A 20,336-nucleotide genomic window follows, 5' to 3' on the forward strand; every position below is an offset into this window, starting at 1 on the left:
GACCCAGAAGGGGGCCCTGCCTGGGCAGCCACGTGCAGGCTGGAGGCTCAGAGCCTCACCCGGTGGGGGTCTGTCTCCAAATTTGGAGGTGGAGGTTGCAGTGAGCAGAGATCGCGCCACTGCACACCAGTCTGGGCAACAGAGTGAGACTCAGGCTTAAAAAAAAAAAAAAAAAGAACTTAAAAAAAAAAAAAAAAAAAAAACTCAGCCTCTCAGTCACGCCAGCCCCATTTCTGGTAGTCAATGTCCACATGCGGCCATCATTGCAGAGAGAGCTACCAGACGGTGCTGCACCAGAATGTCCAGTACTCACAGCCCAAAACACACTGGCATGGAATAAACAATGAGTTCCAAGTGTGTCCCACCCAGGCTGCTTTCCGGCTGCTCCATTCCCATCCTGCACAGACAACAGAAACAAAACTCAGGTATGCATATGCTCTGTGCTACAAACCAGGCTAATCAAACACCTGACATGTTATCTGGCCCTGCCCATTCCTCACCAAACCTGGACTTAATGAACCAGGTGCTTCCCCAGAACCTGGTGCTTCCACAGATGATGGACAGGTACAGATGCCATTTGAAACATAACTTTTCAATTCAGGGCACTCTGGCTCACTAGGAGCCTGGATTCCTCACGTGGAGTCACTTCAGCAAGGACTGCCTGTCCACCTCTGCACCACCCACAACAAAGGCGTTCAGAGCCATTTTCAGGTTCCTAAGAAACACTCACTAAACTATCATCTTCCAAGACTACAACTTGCTAACCAGCCCTGCCGTTATATATCAGGTTTATTTTTGCTAGCCCATGTTGGCATTAGGTATATTTGAAAAAGTAACAGACACAAATTTCCTAAAATTCCATAATCCAGATATCTTGCTAAATGTTACTGGATCACAGCACTGGTGATCCAAGACAAGGAGAATGAAACAGTAAAGGCTGACAGAATGGAGTGTCTGAGCTGGACGGGCTCTCAGAAGTGGAGAGGAGGCAAAGGCACACAGGAGATGTGAAAAGAAGGCACAACAGTAAAGGCAGCTCTGATGAGGCTGGTGAAGCAGCACTCACTCCTCAGAGGAGCAGGCCACCTCCCAGCAGCCCGAGGCTGGTGTGAGGGGCTCACCCTTTCCTTCTGATGTTTTAAAAATGACACATCCTCAGTAGAGGAAAGTAAAGCAAGATAAACATTCAGAAAAGAAGGCAGGCCTGAGGTTGGGAGTTCAAGACAAGCCTGGACAACATGGTGAAACCCTGTCTCTACTAAAAATACAAAAATTAACCGGGCGTGGTGGTGGGCGCCTGTAATCCCAGCTACTTTGGGAGGCTGAGGCAGGCGGATCTCTTGAGGTCAGGAATTCGAGATCAGCCTGGCCAATGTGGTGAAACCCTGTCTCTACTAAATATACACAATTAGCCCCGTGTGGTGGCGTGCACCTGTAGTCTCAGCTACTCCAGATGCTAAGACAGAAGAATCACTTGAAACCGGGTTGCAGTGAGCCGAGATCTAACCACTGCACTCCAGCCTGGGTGACAGAGTGAGAGACTGTCTCAAAAAAAAAAAAAAAAAAAGTAGACTGCCAGGCGTGGTGGCACACACCTGTAGTCCCAGCTACGTGGGTGGCTGAGGCAGGAAGACTGCTTGAGCCCACGAGTTCAAGACCAGCCTGGGCCACACAGGGAGACCTTGTCTCTACAAAACAAAACAGACAAAAAACCCCAAAAAACAGACAAGAAAGCAAATCGCCCCAAGTAACCTTTTCTAATATTTGGTGCCCATTATTCTAGACTTGGAATGCTTTTTTGGTTGTTGTTGTCTAAGGAGTCTTGCTCTAATACCCAAGCTGGAGTGCAGTGGTGCAATCTTGGCTTACTGCAACCTCTGCCTCCCGGGTGGCCAATTCTGGCACCTTAGCCTCTCAAGTAGCTGGGATTATGGGCGCACACCACCACACCTGGCTAATTTTTTTTGTACTTTAGTAGAGATGGGGTTTCACTGTGTTGCTCAGGCTGGTCACGAGCTCCTGACCTCAGACAATCCGCCCTTCTCAGCCTCCCAAAGTGCTAGGGTTACAGGCGTGGGCCACTGCGCCCGGCCTAAACTTGGAATGCTTTTTAAAAAAGAATCACAAACTTCAGAGCAGAAACTGAAGGTGGCCTCTGGTTCGCCCCTAAAATTTCAGATGCAGAAGAGGCTTCACTGCTTGACCTCGGCTCACTGAGCACAGCTCAAGCGAAATGAAAACAGAAAGTGGGACCAGAGACACCTGGTAGAATACAATGACGACAGCCCGGGCAAGGCCACCCGGCTCAGCTCAGAGACATTCCGATGAAAACAGAAGGTGATGATTGAAGGGGAAGACAGAGAAGCAACAAGAAAAACGGGAGGAGAAAGGCAAGAGACGGAAAGATAAGATGATGTAAACAAAACTAGGTGGGCTTGTCTGGGTGCAGGACACCCAGTGAAAAGCAGGCCAAAGCCAGGTCCATCTGTGACTGCTGCTGAGACCACAGAGGCTGAGCATGGTCTGCACAATGAGGAGAACCATCGAGAAGCCTGCAGGGAAGTGGGGTGCAAAAGCAGGATCGCCAACAGTTCGCTCTTTGAAAGCAAGAACCACGTGGAACTTCCCCACATCCAAGCCTGGTCCCAGGCCTCACACACGGCAAGTGCTCAGTGACAGCACAGGGTCCCACGGAGCCTAGATAAAGGGCCTCCCCAAGCTCCCTCTGCCCCTCGGCAGCCCCAGACAGTGCACCCCAGGCTGCCGGGACCCAGGTCCTCCCAAGTGGAACCGGCCTTCCTGCTTACCCTGAGTCAGTGCCACAGTTCTCCAGAGGCCACACTGCCACCTGCTTTCCCCTTCCCATCTGCACCGCGTGTTTCCCAAGCCAGCTCTGTGCCGCCCAAGTAAGACAATTTCAACAGCCTCTTCTCGGGTCTCCCAAACCCCTAGCACCTGCCGCAGTCTGCTGTGCAGAGAGTGCAGTGAGGGCACAGCCATGTGGCCCCAGCACACCCTCCCAGCTGCTGGCCCCTCTACCTAGCTCCAGATAGGCCCTACCACCTACTCTTTGCAACATGTCCTCTTCCCCATCCATGTCCTGGGTTGGCCTGGAATGCCACCACCTGCATCCCTTCGTATCACCTTAAGAAGAAAAAGTATCCATATCTTTCAACTGGGGAAGCTGAGGCACGGGCTGAGTAGGTCACCCACAAAGCCACACAGCTGCTCAGTGCCCAGCAGGCCTGGAAGTAACAGAACCTGTATTTAAATGGCACCTTTAAAATGCATTCAAATGCCCTGCTTCTCGCAATGGGTAGTTATCTCCATTTTAGAAATGGGGAAACTTTCAGAAGTTATTAATAGCATTATGTCACGTAAAAAAAAACATGAAATGGGGGAAACTGAGGCTTTAAAATCCCCAAAGTCACCAGGCAGCAAGAACCACGCAACCTTCTCACTCCAAACCCAGGCGTTTCCCGTGCCGTGCCGTTAGAACATCTCTGAAGGCCAAGCAGCGCACACTGTCCTGTCACAGAGCTGGAGGATCAGGGTCATGGTGGGGGACACCAACCTCAAAGTCCCTCCCTCAGCCTGGGAAAGGTGAGAAGTTAAATGACTTGCCCAAAGGCACGCGGCTAATAGACAGCCAGATCTGGGCCTTTGAAAGACGTCTGTCTCTGGACGTCAGAGGTCAGACGCAGAAGCCCAGGGACACCCTGTCATCGTCTCTAACATCAATTTACTGTCCTGGAGCACTCTTTCTGCGGTTTGGTGAACTTCCTTCCGAGGGTTAGGAATAGTAAAATCAAGAGTGACAGAAGACCAACTCACTGCGAGGGAGTCATTGTCTGGTCTGGAGGTGAGAGGACTGCAGTGAACACACCTGTCTCCCCCATGCTTCACTCGTTCTCAGCTAGAAAGGCACTGACGACACCTGCTCGTGGAAGTGCATCTCCAGACTTGACCGTGCCCCAACCCCAGCACAGGGAAACGTCCTCATGGCCTACGTCTGCAGCATAAGAGAGAAGGGACCCTTCCCAGGAGGCCAAGGATGGCGCAGAAACTGCAGAGGTCCAACGGGTCCACCTCCAAGTCTCCTGAGGCATTCCGTACGTCTCCTAACACAGGACATCTCATCAGATGCTGGTGCCAGCAGCTCTGGTCTTGGAGCCGGAGTTGTGGTTGAGGGCTTTGTGGACACCATCTCCAAGGTCACATGGGGGGATCCTTCAAGCAAGCCAAGTCGCAGGCAAGGTATCACCTCAGATGAGTCCTGAGCCTCCCCTACCCAGCCCCATCGTCATGCACGTGCAGTGCTGTCGCTCCATCCTATACGACAGGCAGTCAGTAAGCAAACGGGGACCCCTCCTGACCTCGCATCGTCCCATCAATCTAAAGATCCGGTCCACACTCCAGGCGTGCCTGCAAGAGCCCTGGTCAGGGTCGCCAGACTCTGAGATGTCCTCTTCCAGGTTCTGAAGCTGACCTGAAACCTAATGGTCTCCACGACACCCTCTGGGAGTCACTCATACTGGCCCCTTCTCTGCCGGGACTCCCACCCTCAGTGCCTGCAAGGCTCAGCGTCCTCCTGCATGCTCTGACCAGCGCTGTCTCTCTTGAAGATTCTCCCTTTCCCCGCCTACAAATATTTGAGAGAAATACAACTAGAACTCCACTGTTTGTATAAAAGCGTATGCCCTCTTCATCAAATACCAGCAGATTTTCTAATTGTATCCTGTAGGTACTGCAAGATATCCCAACTAAACTATAAACTCCTGGAAATGTCTCCTTTTTTCAGCGTTTCTCACGTGGTTCTTCAGTGTTAAAAACGCTGTTGTGCCGGGCGCAGTGGCTCACGCCTGAAATCCTAGCACTTTGGGAGGCCGAGGCAGGCGGATCGCCTGAGCTCAGGAGTTCGAGACCAGCCTGGGCCACATGGTGAAACCCCGTCTCTACTAAAATAAAAAAAATTAGCCGGTGTAGCAGCGTGCGCTTGTAGTCCCAGCTCCTCAGGAGGCTGAGACAGGAGAATTGCTTGAACCTGGGAGGCGAAGATTGCAGTGAGTTAAGACTGCACCACTGCACTCAAGCCCAGGCAACAGAATGAGACTCCGTCTCAAAAACAAAACCCCACTGTTGTTACTTATGTGACAAAGAGCTTCTATACACCACTTCATACAACGATGTTAATTTTCACATTTCTGACTTTGCTATCTGGAATCATCTCCCTGTTATATCCTTACATAAGCCAAAATAAGACACAAAAATGAAAACCCAAAAGTCTACCTCATTAGACAACTTCACAACAGACACCACAGAAACTAGTTTTAATACTAAAAGTATACAGGTATTTGAAAAGCAGCTCAGCCTTCAAACCAATGTTCAAATTTTGCCTTATCTACTTTATCTTTTTTAGATTTGTTTTGTTTTTGAAACAGGGTCTTGCTGTGTCACCCAGGCTGGAGTGCAATGTCCACAGCTCACTGCAGCCTCCAACTAGCAGCCTCAGGTGATCCTCCCACCTCAGCCTCCTGAGTAGCTGGGACTACAGGTACAATCTTTTATGAGACATCTTTTTGAAACATCTAGAAACTACAAACAGTTCACGGACTATACAAAATATAAAGAGTGAATCGTGCACAGTCATTTACCGATTCCTACACACAAACGACTGTCACTTCAGACTACATAACCCTATTCTGGAGATGGTGCATTTCCCCATCCTTGATGGAAGTGAAGTTCTTCGGGGTGAGTGAGGGGGACCAAAATAAGCAGTTGCTCTCTGTCCCCACCCCCAGTGTTCTCTCATCCCATCTGCCCCAGCAGAGCACCAGCATTCCTGGACTTCTACTCACCCCACAGGTAGGCCCCCCCACCCCGCCAGCCTGTGCAGCTTCCTCCTGCAGTCCTGTAATCTTGAAGCTGCATGCATTTTTCATGGCAGAAACACCATGTGCCTGTTAAACACCTTGTGCCTCAAGGCAGGTGTTTATTTTTATATTTATTTATTTAGAGACGGAGTCTTGCCCTTGTTGCCCAGGCTGGAGGGCAATGGCACAATCTCCGCTCACCGCAACCTCCACCTCCCGGGTTCAAGCGATTCTGAGGCAGGTGTTTATTTTATCCAAAAGATGGACTAGTTTGCCCAGGGCTAGGTGGATCATGAACTGGCCAAATAGGGAAAGGTATCAGGACTCTGTCTCCTGACCGATGTCTTTCAGATGGTTTCTGCGGCTCTAAGCCGAAATCTCCAGTGCGTCCCAGGGTCACGTGGGTGGTGTAGCAGAGCTGCAAGAATGTCTGTTTTGGGATTTCTGGTCTGCAGCTTACCTTCTGTTTAGGTTGAGCATGTGACTTAATCTACTTCAGGTTCTGTACTCATTTAAAAGCAAAATTACAGAGATGCAAGATGCCTGGCACACCGGCACTAAATCCCAGCTACCATCCCTTTATCAATGCAAGAAGATTTGAATTTTAAATTGTACTAGAAAAAAAAGCGTTTTTCACTGAAGTCAATAAAAGAGTCTCTTCTTCCGAGAAAGAAAACACACTCGCATGCAGAAAAGCCAAACAAGGAGACTTTCCTCTTCTCCACAAGTCCTTTCTTCCAAATTCACTGTAAGAGGCTCAGGCCCACTGAGACTGAAACTGGCCAGGGCAGTGAGTAATCAACGAAAGGAACTGCCAGTGATTGAGCTATGTATTCCTTAGGCATAATCGAAGTTACACCATTTCCAAGTCAAAAATTGAAAAATGAAGTATTGATCGTTTCCTCCCTGACAGATGCTCACCACTCCAGATGCAGATTTCCCCGGAATGTAAGAGGATTCTCCCCTGAGCATCGTTCTCAAAGGTGAGCTAAAGACTGTTGCGGGGCAACTGCCACCACCTGACCTTCTTTTCTGACGGGTAATGGAAGCAACGACTGAGCGGAGGTCTCTCCAAAGACTGGTGTCAGAGGATGTCCTGGGCACAGTGAAGTGCCTCCCAAGGCACCGAGGAACCCGAAAGCAGAGAGCAGCGGACAAGCAGCCTTCCTTCCCGGGAAGCTCCGAGGCAGACAGTGGCAGAGAAGTTCTGTGATGCAAAGGAGACCCACTGCCTACTCCTCTCCTAAAAGCCACCATTACAGCTTAGCTTATTATTTGCTTAAAGATGTATTTGCTTGTGGCCAGGCGCGGTGGCTCACACCTGTAATCCCAGCACTTTGGGAGGCTGAGGCGGGTGGATCACAAGGTCAGGAGATTGAGACCATCCTGGCTAACACAGTGAAACCCCGTCTCAACTAAAAATACGAAAAAAAAAAAATTAGCTGGGCGTGGTGGTGGGCGCCTGTAGTCCCAGCTACTTGGGAGGCTGAGGCAACAGAATGGTGTGAACCCGGGAGGTGGAGCTTGCAATGAGCTGACATCACACCACTACACCCCAGCCTGGGTGACAGAGTGAGACTCGGTCTTAAAAAAAAGATATATTTGCTTGCTAAAGTGGGATAATGGATATGTCATGAGGAGCACAAATTCTAATAAATTTGCATTTTATTAATATTAAAACATAATGAAAAGTCCCACGCTTCTCCAAGCCACACAACGGGACAAGAAGCAGAGAAAGAAGTGCTAGCAACCTGAGCATGAGGCAAGCTCAGGAAACCTTCTGCACCTTAGCAAGCCACTCTCAACTATACAAACAAAAGCAAGCCTCCCCTCATCCCAACTGCCAAAAATCGACCTGATCACTAACGTCTCAGCAGCACTTCACTTATACATACAAGTAGCCACGTACACGTCTGAGAGTGCTTTCACACCAATGCACTATTTCATTTTAGCAGCCGCACTTCAAGGGGGTGAAGCAGCTGCTCTCGTTCCTTGCCTCACAGGTGAGGACACCCGACAGAAAAACATCTCCAAGAGGGTGAAGGGGCAGAGCAAGGTTGGAGGCCAGGGACATGGGGGACGAATGCCGGCTGGACTCGAGGTCCAGGGCTTCTGAACCATGAACAACAAACCTTTGAAGGAACCATGGAGCTTATATGAGCTTAGACATACCTGTAACTAGCAATAAAAAACTAGTAACAAGCAAAGCCACTCATGTTTTCCAAATTGATCAGCAACTTTCACATCAAAATAAATTCATATGAGGCAAGTTTTAAATTCTGAAACATGCCAAGTTATCTTATATTTACATATTTAAATAAGTATCCTTATATCAGAATTCTTTACCGATGAGCAAGGCCATGATTCCGGAGGCCAGCCTTCTTTGGTTGAGAATGCGGCAGGAGAAGTGGGCTCAATGGAACACATTTGGCACAGATCTCCAAAGCAGGTTCTCCATTAGTTCCTAATATATTTCCTTTTCAAAACTACCAAGACCATTCACCAACTTTAAATGAGCATTTCCCAAGGAAGGAAGTGAAAGATTTTTTTTTTCACGTGAAACTCACTGGAAGCTGATGTTATATTTGCTATTTATACAAAGTGCTGCAACCGTGGTCGGAAACAAAAAGAATCAAAGAGTCATTCACCTGTGTAAGGAAAAGCACAAGGCTGAAATAGAAATAAAAGCAGACAACAATGAAGCACTGGGACATGGAGAACAAAACTAACATGCCGTTTTCTTACTATCTTGGCAGAGACTCCAGCTAAGCAGCAACATTCTCCATCACCTCAGAATACAAGGGCGAACACTACAAGCTGTTGCTTGTTCGTGTCAATCGTTTTCACCACTCTTCCCTTTCTTTGGCACAGAAGTAAACCCCTGTTGCAACTCAAAGGGCCCCGTCTCTATGCCTTTCCTACTCTCAAGCCAGGAGCACTTGAAGGAGAGGTCAACGAGTCCAAGTCAGACCCCAAGGCTCCTTTCTCCGCTTCTTGCCCATCTTCCCCCAGAGAGTTTCAAAAGCCCGCTCCTTTGGTGCATCTCCACCGCCTGATGTCTGGGAAAGAGATACAGCAGGTATTTTTTTCTTTTCCCCTTTCCCAACTATTGTCCGCTGTTTGAAACAGAAAACCACAGAAAACCATCAGTGATCCTTTAGAAAGGAAACAGCTTTAAGGGATCTCTTCGACTCCCCCCAAAAAAGGATACTCACTGCCTCTTCAAAGAGTTTAAATATAGAAAGTCGCAGCCTCTTCGAAGGAGAGAGGGGACACATGCCCGATAAATGCCACCCAAAGTGAGGGCCTCAGTGCAGGCCGCGGGATGGGTGAGCTAGGGTGGAGCCCGGCTGGGGCGAGGGGTTCCTCTCCCCAGCGGCACACCCCGGAGAGGGGCTGGGGTCTCCCAAGGGGACTGGCCGCCCTACCTTTTCCGCGGGGCCCCGAGCCACCAGCGTTGCCGCTCCCCACAGCACTCGGAGGGTCCTTCCTTGGCCTCTTGCTCTGCGGCCGCACGCTGGACCGGAGGAAGTGGTGCTGGTCCTGGGGGCTGCCCTGCGGCGGGGACGGCGCCTGCGGCGCGCCGGGGGGCGCGGGGGCGCCGTCGGCGCCGGCCCGGTGGGTCTTCTCGTCCCTCTTTGTGCCGCTGCTCTCCTCGGCCGCGTCTGCGCCGCCGGCCCCTTCTCCTTCCAGGGACTCCTCATCGGCCGCCCGCTTGCCCAGCTTCTTGAGCCCGTCCTCCCCGCTGCCGCCGTCGCCCAACTTCACTGTCATCCTGCGGCCGGGAGAGGGGAGGCGGCCGGTGAGGCGGGCGCAGGCCGGGAAGTTTAGCGGCCCCGACGCGCTCTCAACATGGCCGCCGTTGTTTGTTCCAAATCCCCTCTCGGCGGCTCGGCCCGGCCCGCCCGAGCCCGCCCGAGCCCGCCGCGGCCCCTGCCACCCCCGCGCCGCCGCCCCCGGCCCTGCCCACCGGCCCGGGACCCTCCTGGGCCTCCCCGGACGCCCCCTGGCCGAGGCCCGCGTCCAGACGCCCGGGGCAGCGGCGGGAGGGCGCGACAGCTCGGCAGACCCTGCCCGGCCCCGGCCCCGGCCCCGGGGTCTATGGGAGCCCCGGCGCGGGCGCGGGTCTCGGCACGGTTGCGGGTCTGGGCCGCCGCCCCGCCCGCAGCCACCTACCCGGCGGGGCCGCGGCTCATGGCCTGGCCCTGCGCGCCGGCCTCGCTCCCTGCGCCGCCTTGGCCGGCCGGGCCGCAGCCCCAGTCCTAGCCCCTCGTCCCACCCCCTCCCCGCCCCCCGAAAGGCGCGGGGCTCCCGGGCCCCGCGCACCTGCCCCGCGCGCCGGCCCCCAGACTTGGCCCCGGAGGAGGGCGGAGGAGGCCGGATCCACCCCGGGACGGGAGAAGCGCGGGCTCGCCTGCCTGCACAGGGAACTCCATGGTGGCCCAATGCCGCCGGCCCGCCTGCTTATTTTAAAACACACATAAAGAATAATCAGCTCCGGGTCTCTGGGAATCTTCTTCCCAGGGTGGGAAATGTGAGCTGCTGCGGGGATTTACCAGTTAAAAATGCTTTTGCAACAAAGGAGCCTGTTGCATGGAACAGGTTGGAACCACCCGGGAAAGTGACAGCCCAGTTATGTCCGGGTCCAAGTGCAAGAAGCGGTAGAAGACAATGGTGTTAAAACTCTTGGCAAAAATTAATAAAATTATTGCATCAACTTTGCTACCCACTGCCCTGTAAAATGTCAACAACAAAGTGCAGTGACTAAAAATGCTGCAGCCCAGAAAGCAGAGCCACTGAAAAATAAACTCAGAGAATCAGGTACACACCAAGAGCTTCAGCCCAGAAACAGTCCGGGACGGGCACGTGTGAGGAAGCAAAAACGCTGAAGATTAGATTCCTCAGCAGATACTGACCCTGCGTTCAACACAACTGTTGAGAACGGGGGCATTTCCACTTCAAAGGAACACACGATCCAGGCACCAACACCAACCACGAAATACAGGGACGCGGGCGAGGACCTCTCTTTCCGAGAGATGGGGAAATGGCTTCAAAGTCGCAATGACGCCCTCCCTCTGAGATGCAGATCACACAAGGATCCGTGGCCGTTTTCTCCTGTCGGAATTGGTCTAGGGAATCTCTTGAGTTCACGCTAGTTTTAAAAAACTCTGCCAAAGAACAAAACCACCCACGACAAACACCCCAACTTAAGGGATTTCGCGGCAGGACTTCCCACTCTTCCTCCTCGACCCACCTCTTTCTACTCAAGAAACTCAAACCCCAAAGACCTCGTCTCGAGCTGAGGACCCCGCTGCCCAGGGACCGCCCGCAGGCCACCCGGGGCCCAAGCAAAACAAACTCGGCCACCAGAGTGAACTCGCCCGCTCGCCGGGCTCCACACCCAAGACGCCGACCGAGCACGGGGAAGCGCTTTTCGCCACTGAAAGGACCGACGCCGTCCAGACTTTACCCTAAGGGCCAACAAGCAGGGGGATGGCCTTTTCGCGAGAACCTCGAGACCCTCCAACGAGACTGGATCATTCTCGGAGGCGCAGTCTCCTCCAGCCCCGTCCCGCTCCGCACTGGCTCGCGTCTCGGGATGGGGACGCAGAAGCCTCCTCGCCCTGAGGCCAGTTCTGGCTGTACCGGGCGCTGTGGAAACGACGCCCACCCCGTGCTCTCCCGCGCCGCCCGACAGGACTCCCCGGCCGGGCCTCGCCATGACAGCCCCAGCGCCCAGCTTTGGTCACCTTTTTCATCAACGCCGGGCGGCAGCCTGGCTTCCCGGGGCCTCCCCGGGTGCCCGCAGAACCAGCTGGGCCGGGCAGCCCCGGCCCCCGAGCGCCGGCTACAGGGAGGCCGCGACGCCGGGCTGGTCGTCCGCCTCGGAAGCAACTGGTCGAGCGGTGCTAGCCCCGGCACGTCCCCTCCGCGGGCCGGCGCGCGGCTGAGGGGGCTGCGGGAGCAGATACTGCCGCCGCTCAGCCTAGCGAAGCCGGCCCGCCGCCCTCAGCAGCAGTTCCGGCTACGGCGGCCGGTGGGGACCGCACGGACGGCGCGCGGGGGCGGGGCCGGGGAGCGCGGGCGCGCGGGGCGGGGCGACGAAAGCGGGGGCGAGCACCCCCAGTGTTTCTTCGGGCGCGTCTCCCCAAAACGGCGCTCCCATTGGCTAGCGCTGGGCGGGCGCGCTCGCACCTACCAGCCCGGTGGGCGTCGGGGGCGAGCCCGCGGCGCCAGTACTGTTGTGACGCCAGCCTCGCGACCTTGCGGACTGTGCGTCTCTTTGGATTGGTGGACAGACAGCCAATAGGCCAGGGCCCGTGCTGTGATTGGCCGCAGTAGTGTTGACGGATACGTGAGAAGAAAACGCCGCGGTAGCTCGGAGTGTGGAATCGGGCGCGAACCTGAGTTCTGAGAAGCGTGGAAGTGCGTCTGAGGCAGTTGCGCGCACGCTTTCCTGGGTGGAGTGTGTGCTTCTGCGCTACGTTAGCGTGGCCGAGCGGCGCTGGGCACTTGGTCATTTTCTTCTTCATAGCAAGAAAGCAGAGGGGTGTTTTTCAAATTCTAATGTTTCTTTCTTTCTTTTTTTTTGAGACGGCGTCTCGCTCTGTCGCCCAGGCTGGAGTGCAGTGGCGCAATCTCGGCTCACTGCAAGCTCCGCCTCCCGGGTTCAAACGATTCTCCTGCCTCAGCCTCCCGAGTAGCTGGAATTACAGGCGCCCGCCACCATACTCGCTAATTTGTGTGTTTTTAGTACATACGGGGTTTCACCACGTTGGCCAAGCTAGTCTCGAACTCCTGACCTCAAGTGATCCGCTCGTCTCAGCCTCCCAAAGTGCTGGGATTGCAGGCGTGAGCCACCGCGCCCGACTCAAATTCCAGTGTTTCTTTTTCTTTTTCTCTTCTTTTCTTTTTTTTGACTCGCTCTGTCGCCCAGGCTGGAGTGCAGTGGCGCGATCTCGGCTGGCTGCAGTCTCCGCCTCCCGGGGCTCAGGCGATCGTCCTCGCTCAGCCTCCTGTAGCCGAGACTACAGGCGCCACCGCTCCCGGCTAATTTTTGTGATTTTTTAGAGACAGGATCTCGCCATGTTGCCCAGGCTGGTCTCGAACACCTGGGCTCCAACGATCCGCCCGCCCCGGCCTCCCAAGCGCTGGAAGCCCAAGCGCGAGCCCCGCGCCCGGCCGCCAGCTGCTTTCTGGGGGGCGCTCCCTGCCTCGCTCCGCTCTGTGGATTCCGGGGCCCGGCGATAGAACCGGCCCTCAGTTACCCAACAGCTCAGGACACTGCCGAGCGCATCGACTTTCCCAGAAACGCCTGACCCACGCCCTCCCCTCCGAAACTAGAAAAGCGGAGCCCAGCGAAGGCCTGGGCCGAGACTGCCCGGTGCTGGAAAGGCCCCGCTTCGGGATGCACGGGAGGGGAACACGCCCAGGAGGGGAGGATGCCGCGGTCGATTGGGGCTGTGACAGCGCGCCCTCGATACAAAGGGGACCCGGACGCCGGCCCGGCGCCGCCTTCTCTCCTAGAAAAAGCTCGTCCCGCTTCTCGTAGAGCGGAATAACCCGGCCCCCGGCGCTCGGGCCTCGGAGCCGCACGTGCGTGCCCGATCGCCTTCGGCTTTTCCCGGCCGCTCGGGGCGCTTCGGGCGTCCTCGGGACCGCCTCTCTCACCTTCGGCTATTTCCGCGTTCTTGGCGCGCCGTTGTCCCGGCAACGCGCGGCGGCTCAGCGGCCTGGCAGAGGTGAGTGGCCTTAGGGCTAGGGCGGCCGACCCAGGTCCTCAGGAGCCAGGCGGGGGTTTGGGGCCGAGGATCTGACCGGTGGCGGGCGTCGGGACCCTCCCGTCTCCTCCCACGATCCCGGCGCCGCCGAGTCCCCGCGGCCCCTCGCGGGTCCCATCGAGGCTGGGGCGGGCTTGGCGCGGGGTCCAGGTCGCCCGTAGGACCATGGCTGTCGCCCCCGCACGGCCTCGAATCGCGGCTGATTCCGGTCGCTGGGAGAGTCGCTTTGGAATGGGCGGGGTGGGGAGGTGGGCGGCGCCATCACACCCCCCAGGTGAAACGGGACAAACGAGAGATGCAAAACAAAAACATTCTATGCTTGGTCACACGCTGGGTCGGCCCTGAGGGTCGCGTTGCATCAAACCGCCAGCGCATGGCTTCTCAGTTCCGTCCGCTGGATGCAGCGAGGACCCTGCGCAGGCCGGAGGCTCTGGACTGTGGCCTGGAGGGCGAGTCTTTGTAGGATGGCCCCGAGTGCCTGCCCCCGAGAGTCCACCGTGGAGCCCCATCCCGGGGTTCCCTACTCAGCGTCACCGAGGAAGGCTACTCAAAGCCCTGTGACCCCGTGCCGCTTAGCTGAATGGCTTAACAGATTCTTTCCCAAAAGCTGGTTTAATGGAGGCACTTGCAGAGGCTCTGGAGACGCTGGACGCCTGAAAGTGAGAGGAGTATTTCGGTTAGAATAAATACAGTTTTTCTCCGGTTCCCCAAAGTTGATACATTTCCCAGTTTTATGTTCCAGAGACTGGGACTTTGTTTCAAGAAAAGGAAGGGTACTTGTTTCCTGCCTGAAGCTGTTATAGATTGTCATCAAGTACATAACTATTTTATTGTCAGCCATCTCTCCTCGTGTTAGCTTTTTAAATTATACTGATAATACTCATTTTGGGAACTTGTTAAGATGCAGTTGAAAAGAACTGTGAACAATTATATTAATGCATTGTGTATGGAACTCATTCAGGCAGGCCTGCAACACGTTTCTTATATTAATACAACAGGAAGAATCTCTCTCCTTGCTAATACACAGCTTCATCCGCGCAGGTCCTGTTCTGTGCAAGGCACTGTTGTAAGGAGCTGGGAATACTAGGTGCCTCCTGCTCTCTGGGGAAGATAATATGGGGGGCAGTGTGTGAGCAGTGAAACTCACATTTACAGTAAAGTCTAAATGCAGCCACGGAGAAGCGCAACGTTGTATGGGGACACTGGGCAAGAAGCACAGGACAAAGGCAAAGCCATCAAACCCTGAGAGAGCTCCCTTACCCAAAGCCCAGGGGAGGGGGAGAACCTTGAAAAACCCCAGGCAGGAAAGAAAGTAATTAGGACCGTTTGCCTTCATAGTTATTACAAAGTGTTTTCCTAACGTATCACTCATTTTTCAGAGAAATATTTTCACAGAGTAAACTTGTTAGATACCAATCAATTTCCCATAGCCCAGGATTTGTAACCTTGGCTGGCTGCAACATGTTAAAACTCTTTTTTTTTTTTTTATTTTGAAACAGAGTCTCGCTCTGTCGCCCAGGCCGGAGTGCAGTGGCGCGATCTCGGCTCACTGCAAGCTCCGCCTCCAGGGTTCACGCCATTCTCCTGCCTCAGCCTCCGGAGTAGCTGGGACTACAGGCGCCCACTACCGCGCCCGGCTAATTTTTTGTATTTTTAGTAGAGACGGGGTTTCACCGTGTTAGCCAGGATGGTTTTGATCTCCTGACCTCGTTATCCGCCCGCCTTGGCCTCCCAAAGTGCTGGGATTACAGGCGTGAGCCACCGCGCCTGGCCAAAATATGTATTTTTTAATTTAAAGGTTTCTTTTGCTATTTTAAATTGCCCAGGTTTTGATCTGGAGTGTTTGTTGTTTGGGTTTCTTTTTCTTTTTTTTTTTTTTTTGAGACGGAGTGTTGTTCTGTTGCCAGGCTGGAGTGCAGTGGCACGATCTCAGCTCACTGCAACCTCTGCCTCCCAGGTTCAAGAGATTCTCCTGTCTTAGGCTCCAGAGTAGCTGGGATTACAGGCGTGCACCACCACACCTGGATAACTTTTTGTATTTTTAGTAGAGGGGAGTGGCGTTCGCCATTTTACCCAGGCTGGTCTCGAGCTCCCGAGCTCAGGCAATCTGCCCACCTCGGCCTCCCAAATTGCTTGGATTACAGGCATGAGCCACCGCGCCCGTCCTGAATAATTTTAAATGGTGGCAAACCTGGCTACAAGTATGTTCTTCTCTGCCAGTTAACTTCCCCAAATTGACTGAAGTGTTAAAAAGTGAGCAGTAACCAGACCGTCACTTCATTTATCACCCTAACCTGCCTGAAAAGGGATGATATGTATATCTTTTCCAGATCTGGAAGGAAGAATGAGAGAGATTAAGTTCACGTAATTGATCAAGCTCAACTTCTCACAGCTGCTGCGGCTGGGCATTCTTGACTCTCTAATAGAGGAAGCCTTCTGTCTTCTAGCACCTGTGAGTCAGAGGGAGAAGACAGTCTTTGATTTTATGCTTTATTGGAAATTGAGTACTGGTTTTTTTCTGTACCAGTACTCTCTTCTGGAGCAGTTTGCTTTTATTTTGTTTGAAAATGTTGTTTAAAAAGGGGCGGTGGCTCATGGCTGTAATCCCAGCACTTTGGGAGGCCAAGGCAGGAGGATTGCCTGAGCTCAGGAGTTCAAGACCAGCCTGGGCAACATAGTAAAATCTTGTGCCTACAAAAACTATTTAAAAATTAGCTGGGCATGGAAGTGCATGTCTGTAGTCCCAGCTACTTGAGAGGATGAAGTGGGAGGATCACTTGAGCCCAGGAGTTTGAGGCTGCAGTGAGCCGTGATCACACCACTGCACTCCAGCCGGGGTGACAGAGCGAGACTTGGTCTAAAAAGGAAAAAAAAGGCAACTACAGAAATAGAACTTGTCGGGCTGGGCGTGGTGGCTCAAGCTTGTAATCCCAGCACTTTGGGAGGCCGAGGCGGGCGGATCACAAGGTCAGGAGATCGAGACCACGGTGAAACCCCGTCTCTACTAAAAATACAAAAAATTAGCCAGGCGTGGTGGTGGGCGCCTGTAGTCCCAGCTACTCGGAGAGGCTGAGGCAGGAGAATGGCGTGAACCCGGGAGGCGGAGCTTGCAGTGAGCCGAGATCGCACCACTGCACTCCAGCCTGGGCGACAGAGCGAGACTCCGTCTCAAAAAAAAAAAAAAAAAGAAATAGAACTTGTCCTTATTGTGACTGGAATGAATGTGACTGAGGATTGCGTGTGTAGTTAGGCTGCAGGCCTTTTCTTTCTTCCCTTCTTTGACGGCCATGTGTTGTATTCATTTCTGTCACAGCCTGGGTGATTCCGGGTCTAACTGCTTCTCTTCTGCATTTCTCCCTGTTGGAGATCTCCTCACATCAGGTTGCCTGCTCAGTCCACAAGGCATTTTCAAGTTGCCGATGGTCTTCCGCTGGTGGCTTTGGGATGCTTCCGTTTTGTCATTCCATGTACAGTCATTTTGTTTGTTTTATTTAAAACTGATTGGACTTGGTCATTTTTTTTCCCTGCAGGTTTCAGCGCTGAGCAGGCCTGAGTTCCGTCATGGCCCTCTACTTTGACCACCAGATAGAAGCCCCAGATGCAGCGGGGTCACCTTCACACATCAGCTGGCACCCTGTCCATCCATTCTTGGCAGTTGCTTACATCAGCACAACCTTAACAGGCAGTGTGGATATTTACCTGGAGCAAGTGAGTGCTCAGAAGCAAGGAGCCTGACTGTGGTAGCTTCTGGCCCATGTTGTTTGTGTTGCTGTTGTCCTCATGTGTGTGCACACGTGTGTGTGTGCCTATGGGTGTGTGTCTGTATGCGTGCATCTGTATGTGTGTGTATGTGTGTTGGTGTGTGTATGCGCATACGTGTGCATCCGTGTGTGTGCACACGTGGGTGTGTGCATATGAGTGTGTGTGTGCATCTGTATGCGTGTGGGGGGTGTACGTGCATGTGTGTGTGTGCAATATGTGTGTGTGTGTGTCTGTGTGATGTATGTGTGTGTGTTTTCAAATGAACTCTACTCTAGCTTATTCATGAAGAAAACAGCATCCATCAGGCCAGGCGCAGTGGCTCACGCCTGTAATCCCAGCACTTTGGGAGGCCGAGGTGAGTGGATCACTTGAGGTTGGGGGTTTGAGACCAGCCTGACCAACATGGAGAAACCCCATCTCTATTAAAAATACAAAATTAGCCGGGGGTGGTGGCACATGCCTGTAATCCCAGCTACTCGGGAGGCTGAGGCAGGAGAATCGCTTGAACCCAGGGGGCAGGGGTTGCAGTGAGCAGAGATCATGCCATTGCACTCCAGCCTGGGCAACAAAAGCAAAACTCTGTCTCAAAAAAAAAAAAAAGAAAAGAAAAAGAAAACAACATCCACCATCAGTTTTCACAGAGGTCAAATCCCAGTATTATCAAAGCCCTAGTATGTGGCAGTTCTTTCACCCTGCCTATTTTGGTGGCTTGGGGACATGTTTAGGAATCGTTAATGCTTATCAGCATTAAGCCACTATCAGTTCACGGTCACCACCAGAAATGGCCCCACAGTGCTGTTCGTGGATCCTGAGGCATCTTCCTCTGTCAGTGAAGTTGTGGTGGCAACAGGGAGCCTGCAGAGGGCTGAAGAGTGAGTGGAGGCGGAAACCTCATTTTCTTATTTATTTATTTATTATTATTTTTTGAGATGGAGTCCCGCTGTGTCGCCCAGGCTGGAGTGCAGTGGCGCAATCTCGGCTCAACAGCAAGCTCCGCCTCCCAGGTTCACACCATTCTCCTGCCTCAGCCTCTCAAGTAGCTGGAACTACAGGCGCCCGCCACCATGCCCGGCTAATTCTTTGTATTTTTAGTAGAGATGGGGTTTCACCGTGTTAGCCAGGATGGTCTCGATCTCCTGACCTTGTGATCCGCCCGCACGCTCCATAGTGGCCATTTGGAATTCTAATCATTTCCACAAACTGGGTGTCTTTAAACAACAGAAAGGTTCTCTGGCAGCTCTGGAGGTGAGAACTTCGAAATCAGGTGTCAGCAGGGCCCGCTGGCTCTGAAGACTGAGGGGAGAGTCTGCCCCGAGCTGCTGTCCTGCTCCTGCTGTTCCCAGCAAGCCTTGGTGCTGCCTGGCTGGCAGATGTGCTGTCCAGCCCTGCCTCTGGTGTCATCCGGCCTTCCCTTCTGTGTGTGTGCGTCTCTTCTCCTATTCCTAAAAGGACATCAGACATATGTAACTAGGGCCTGCTCTAATGACCTCACCTGAGCTTAACCATCTGCAAAGACCCTGTTTCCAAAGGAGGCCATGTCACAAGGACCAGGGGATAGGACTTCCACATATCTTTGTGGGGACACAATTCACCCCCTAACAGAAACTTTCCCCAAGCTCCTCAGACTTCCATAACCACCCTCTCGTTGCCTCACACTCCACAAAGAAAATGAAGTGTCGGGCGCGGTGGCTCATGCCTGTAATCCCAGCACTTTGGGATGCCGAGGTGGGCGGATCACAAGGTCAGGAAATTGAGGCCATCCTGGCTAACATGGTGAAACCCCGTCTCTACTAAAAATACAAAGAATTAGCTGGGCACGGTGGCAGGTGTCTGTAATCCCAGCACTTTGGGAGGCTGAGGCGGGCAGATCATGAGGTCAGGAGTTTGAAACCAGCCTGGCCAATGTGATGAAACCCTGTCTCTACTAAAAATACAAAAATTAGCTGGGCATGGTGGCGCGCACGTAATCTCAGCTACTTGGGAGGCTGAGGCAGGAGAATTGCTTGAACCTTGGAGGCGGAGGTTGCGGTGAGCTGAGATCACGCCAGTGCAGCACTCTAGCCTGGGCTACAGAGTGAGACTCCATCTCAAAAAAAAAAAAAAAAAGAGAAAACACAGCACATATCTCACGATCTGTCATTAGTGACGTCACGACACCACACGGCCTTTGAAAAGCTCCATTGTAGACGCATGAGAGAAGGTGAGTGTGAATGGCACTAACCTGTCACTGTTGTTCTGAAAATAATTTTCACCTTTCAGATCCCTGAAAGGGTCCTGGGGTTTCTGGACCACACTTTGAGATCCTTGGGGCCACAAACCTCACCTGCTGGCTCGCTGCTGGTTTTTGTAGATAAGGTTTTATGGAACCCAGCCACACCCACTAAAATGCGTGCCAGCCATCCAGAAGCCATGGGGAGGAGGTGGCACTCCATGACAAGCTGGTTGGGATTGTCAGCTGAGCACAAGTTACCTTCTGGTTTGGTAGCTCGGCTAGGGGCAAGGTTGGTGCGTTTTTATGAAAAAGAGTCTACTGAGAACATTGCCCCATTGCCTTAATAAATAGCTTTTCTACCTTGTCGCCAATGTGGAGTCTACAGATCACACAGAAGTTCTTTTTTTTTTTTTTTTTCTTGAGAGAGAGTCTTGCTCTGTCGCCCAGGCTGGAGTGCAGTGGTGCAATCTGGGCTTGCTGCAACCTCCACCTCCCGGGTTCAAGCAATTCTCCTGCCTTAACGTCCCAAGTAGCTGGAACTACAGGCGCCCGCCACCACATCTGGCTAATTTTTGTATTTTTAGTAGAGACGGAGTTTCACCAAATTGGCCCAGCTGGTCTCGAACTCCTGACTTTGTGATCCTCAGCCTCCCAAAGTGCTGTAATTACAGGAGTGATCCGCCGTGCCCGGCCTAGACAGAAGTTCTT

The 20,336-nt window shown here is 53.2% G+C and overlaps 2 protein-coding genes across 9 annotated transcripts in view; one reads left to right on the plus strand and one right to left on the minus strand.

Annotated features, from left to right (window-relative positions):
* CRAMP1 (cramped chromatin regulator homolog 1) overlaps positions 1-11,886 on the minus strand; it is a 62,307-nt gene extending 50,421 nt beyond the window's left edge. For 2 of the 7 annotated variants that reach the window (XM_058433844.1, XM_058433839.1), the window contains exons 1-2: positions 10,790-11,134; positions 9,302-9,648 (exon numbers count right to left, since the gene is read on the minus strand). In XM_058433844.1, coding sequence (XP_058289827.1) covers positions 9,302-9,648; positions 10,790-10,824 — 382 coding nt within the window. In that variant the 5' untranslated portion in view covers positions 10,825-11,134. Of the gene's footprint in view, positions 1-9,301; positions 9,649-9,843; positions 9,953-10,049; positions 10,103-10,789; positions 11,136-11,623 lie in introns of those variants that run through there. The other 5 variants (XM_032144679.2, XM_058433841.1, XM_058433840.1 and 2 more) reach the window with 5 other exon arrangements.
* A 1,261-nt stretch (positions 11,887-13,147) lies between these two features.
* Positions 13,148-20,336, plus strand: part of IFT140 (intraflagellar transport 140) — a 99,193-nt gene continuing 92,004 nt past the window's right edge. Inside the window, exons 1-3 of one of the 2 annotated variants that reach the window (XM_032144544.2) lie at positions 13,575-13,615; positions 15,985-16,106; positions 17,185-17,362. In XM_032144544.2, coding sequence (XP_032000435.1) covers positions 17,216-17,362 — 147 coding nt within the window. In that variant the 5' untranslated portion in view covers positions 13,575-13,615; positions 15,985-16,106; positions 17,185-17,215. Of the gene's footprint in view, positions 13,616-15,984; positions 16,107-17,184; positions 17,363-20,336 lie in introns of both variants that reach the window. The other variant, XM_032144543.2, reaches the window with a different exon arrangement.

Source organism: Hylobates moloch, unplaced genomic scaffold, assembly GCF_009828535.3.
Source record: "Hylobates moloch isolate HMO894 unplaced genomic scaffold, HMol_V3 SCAFFOLD_23, whole genome shotgun sequence".
NCBI lineage: Eukaryota > Metazoa > Chordata > Mammalia > Primates > Hylobatidae > Hylobates > Hylobates moloch.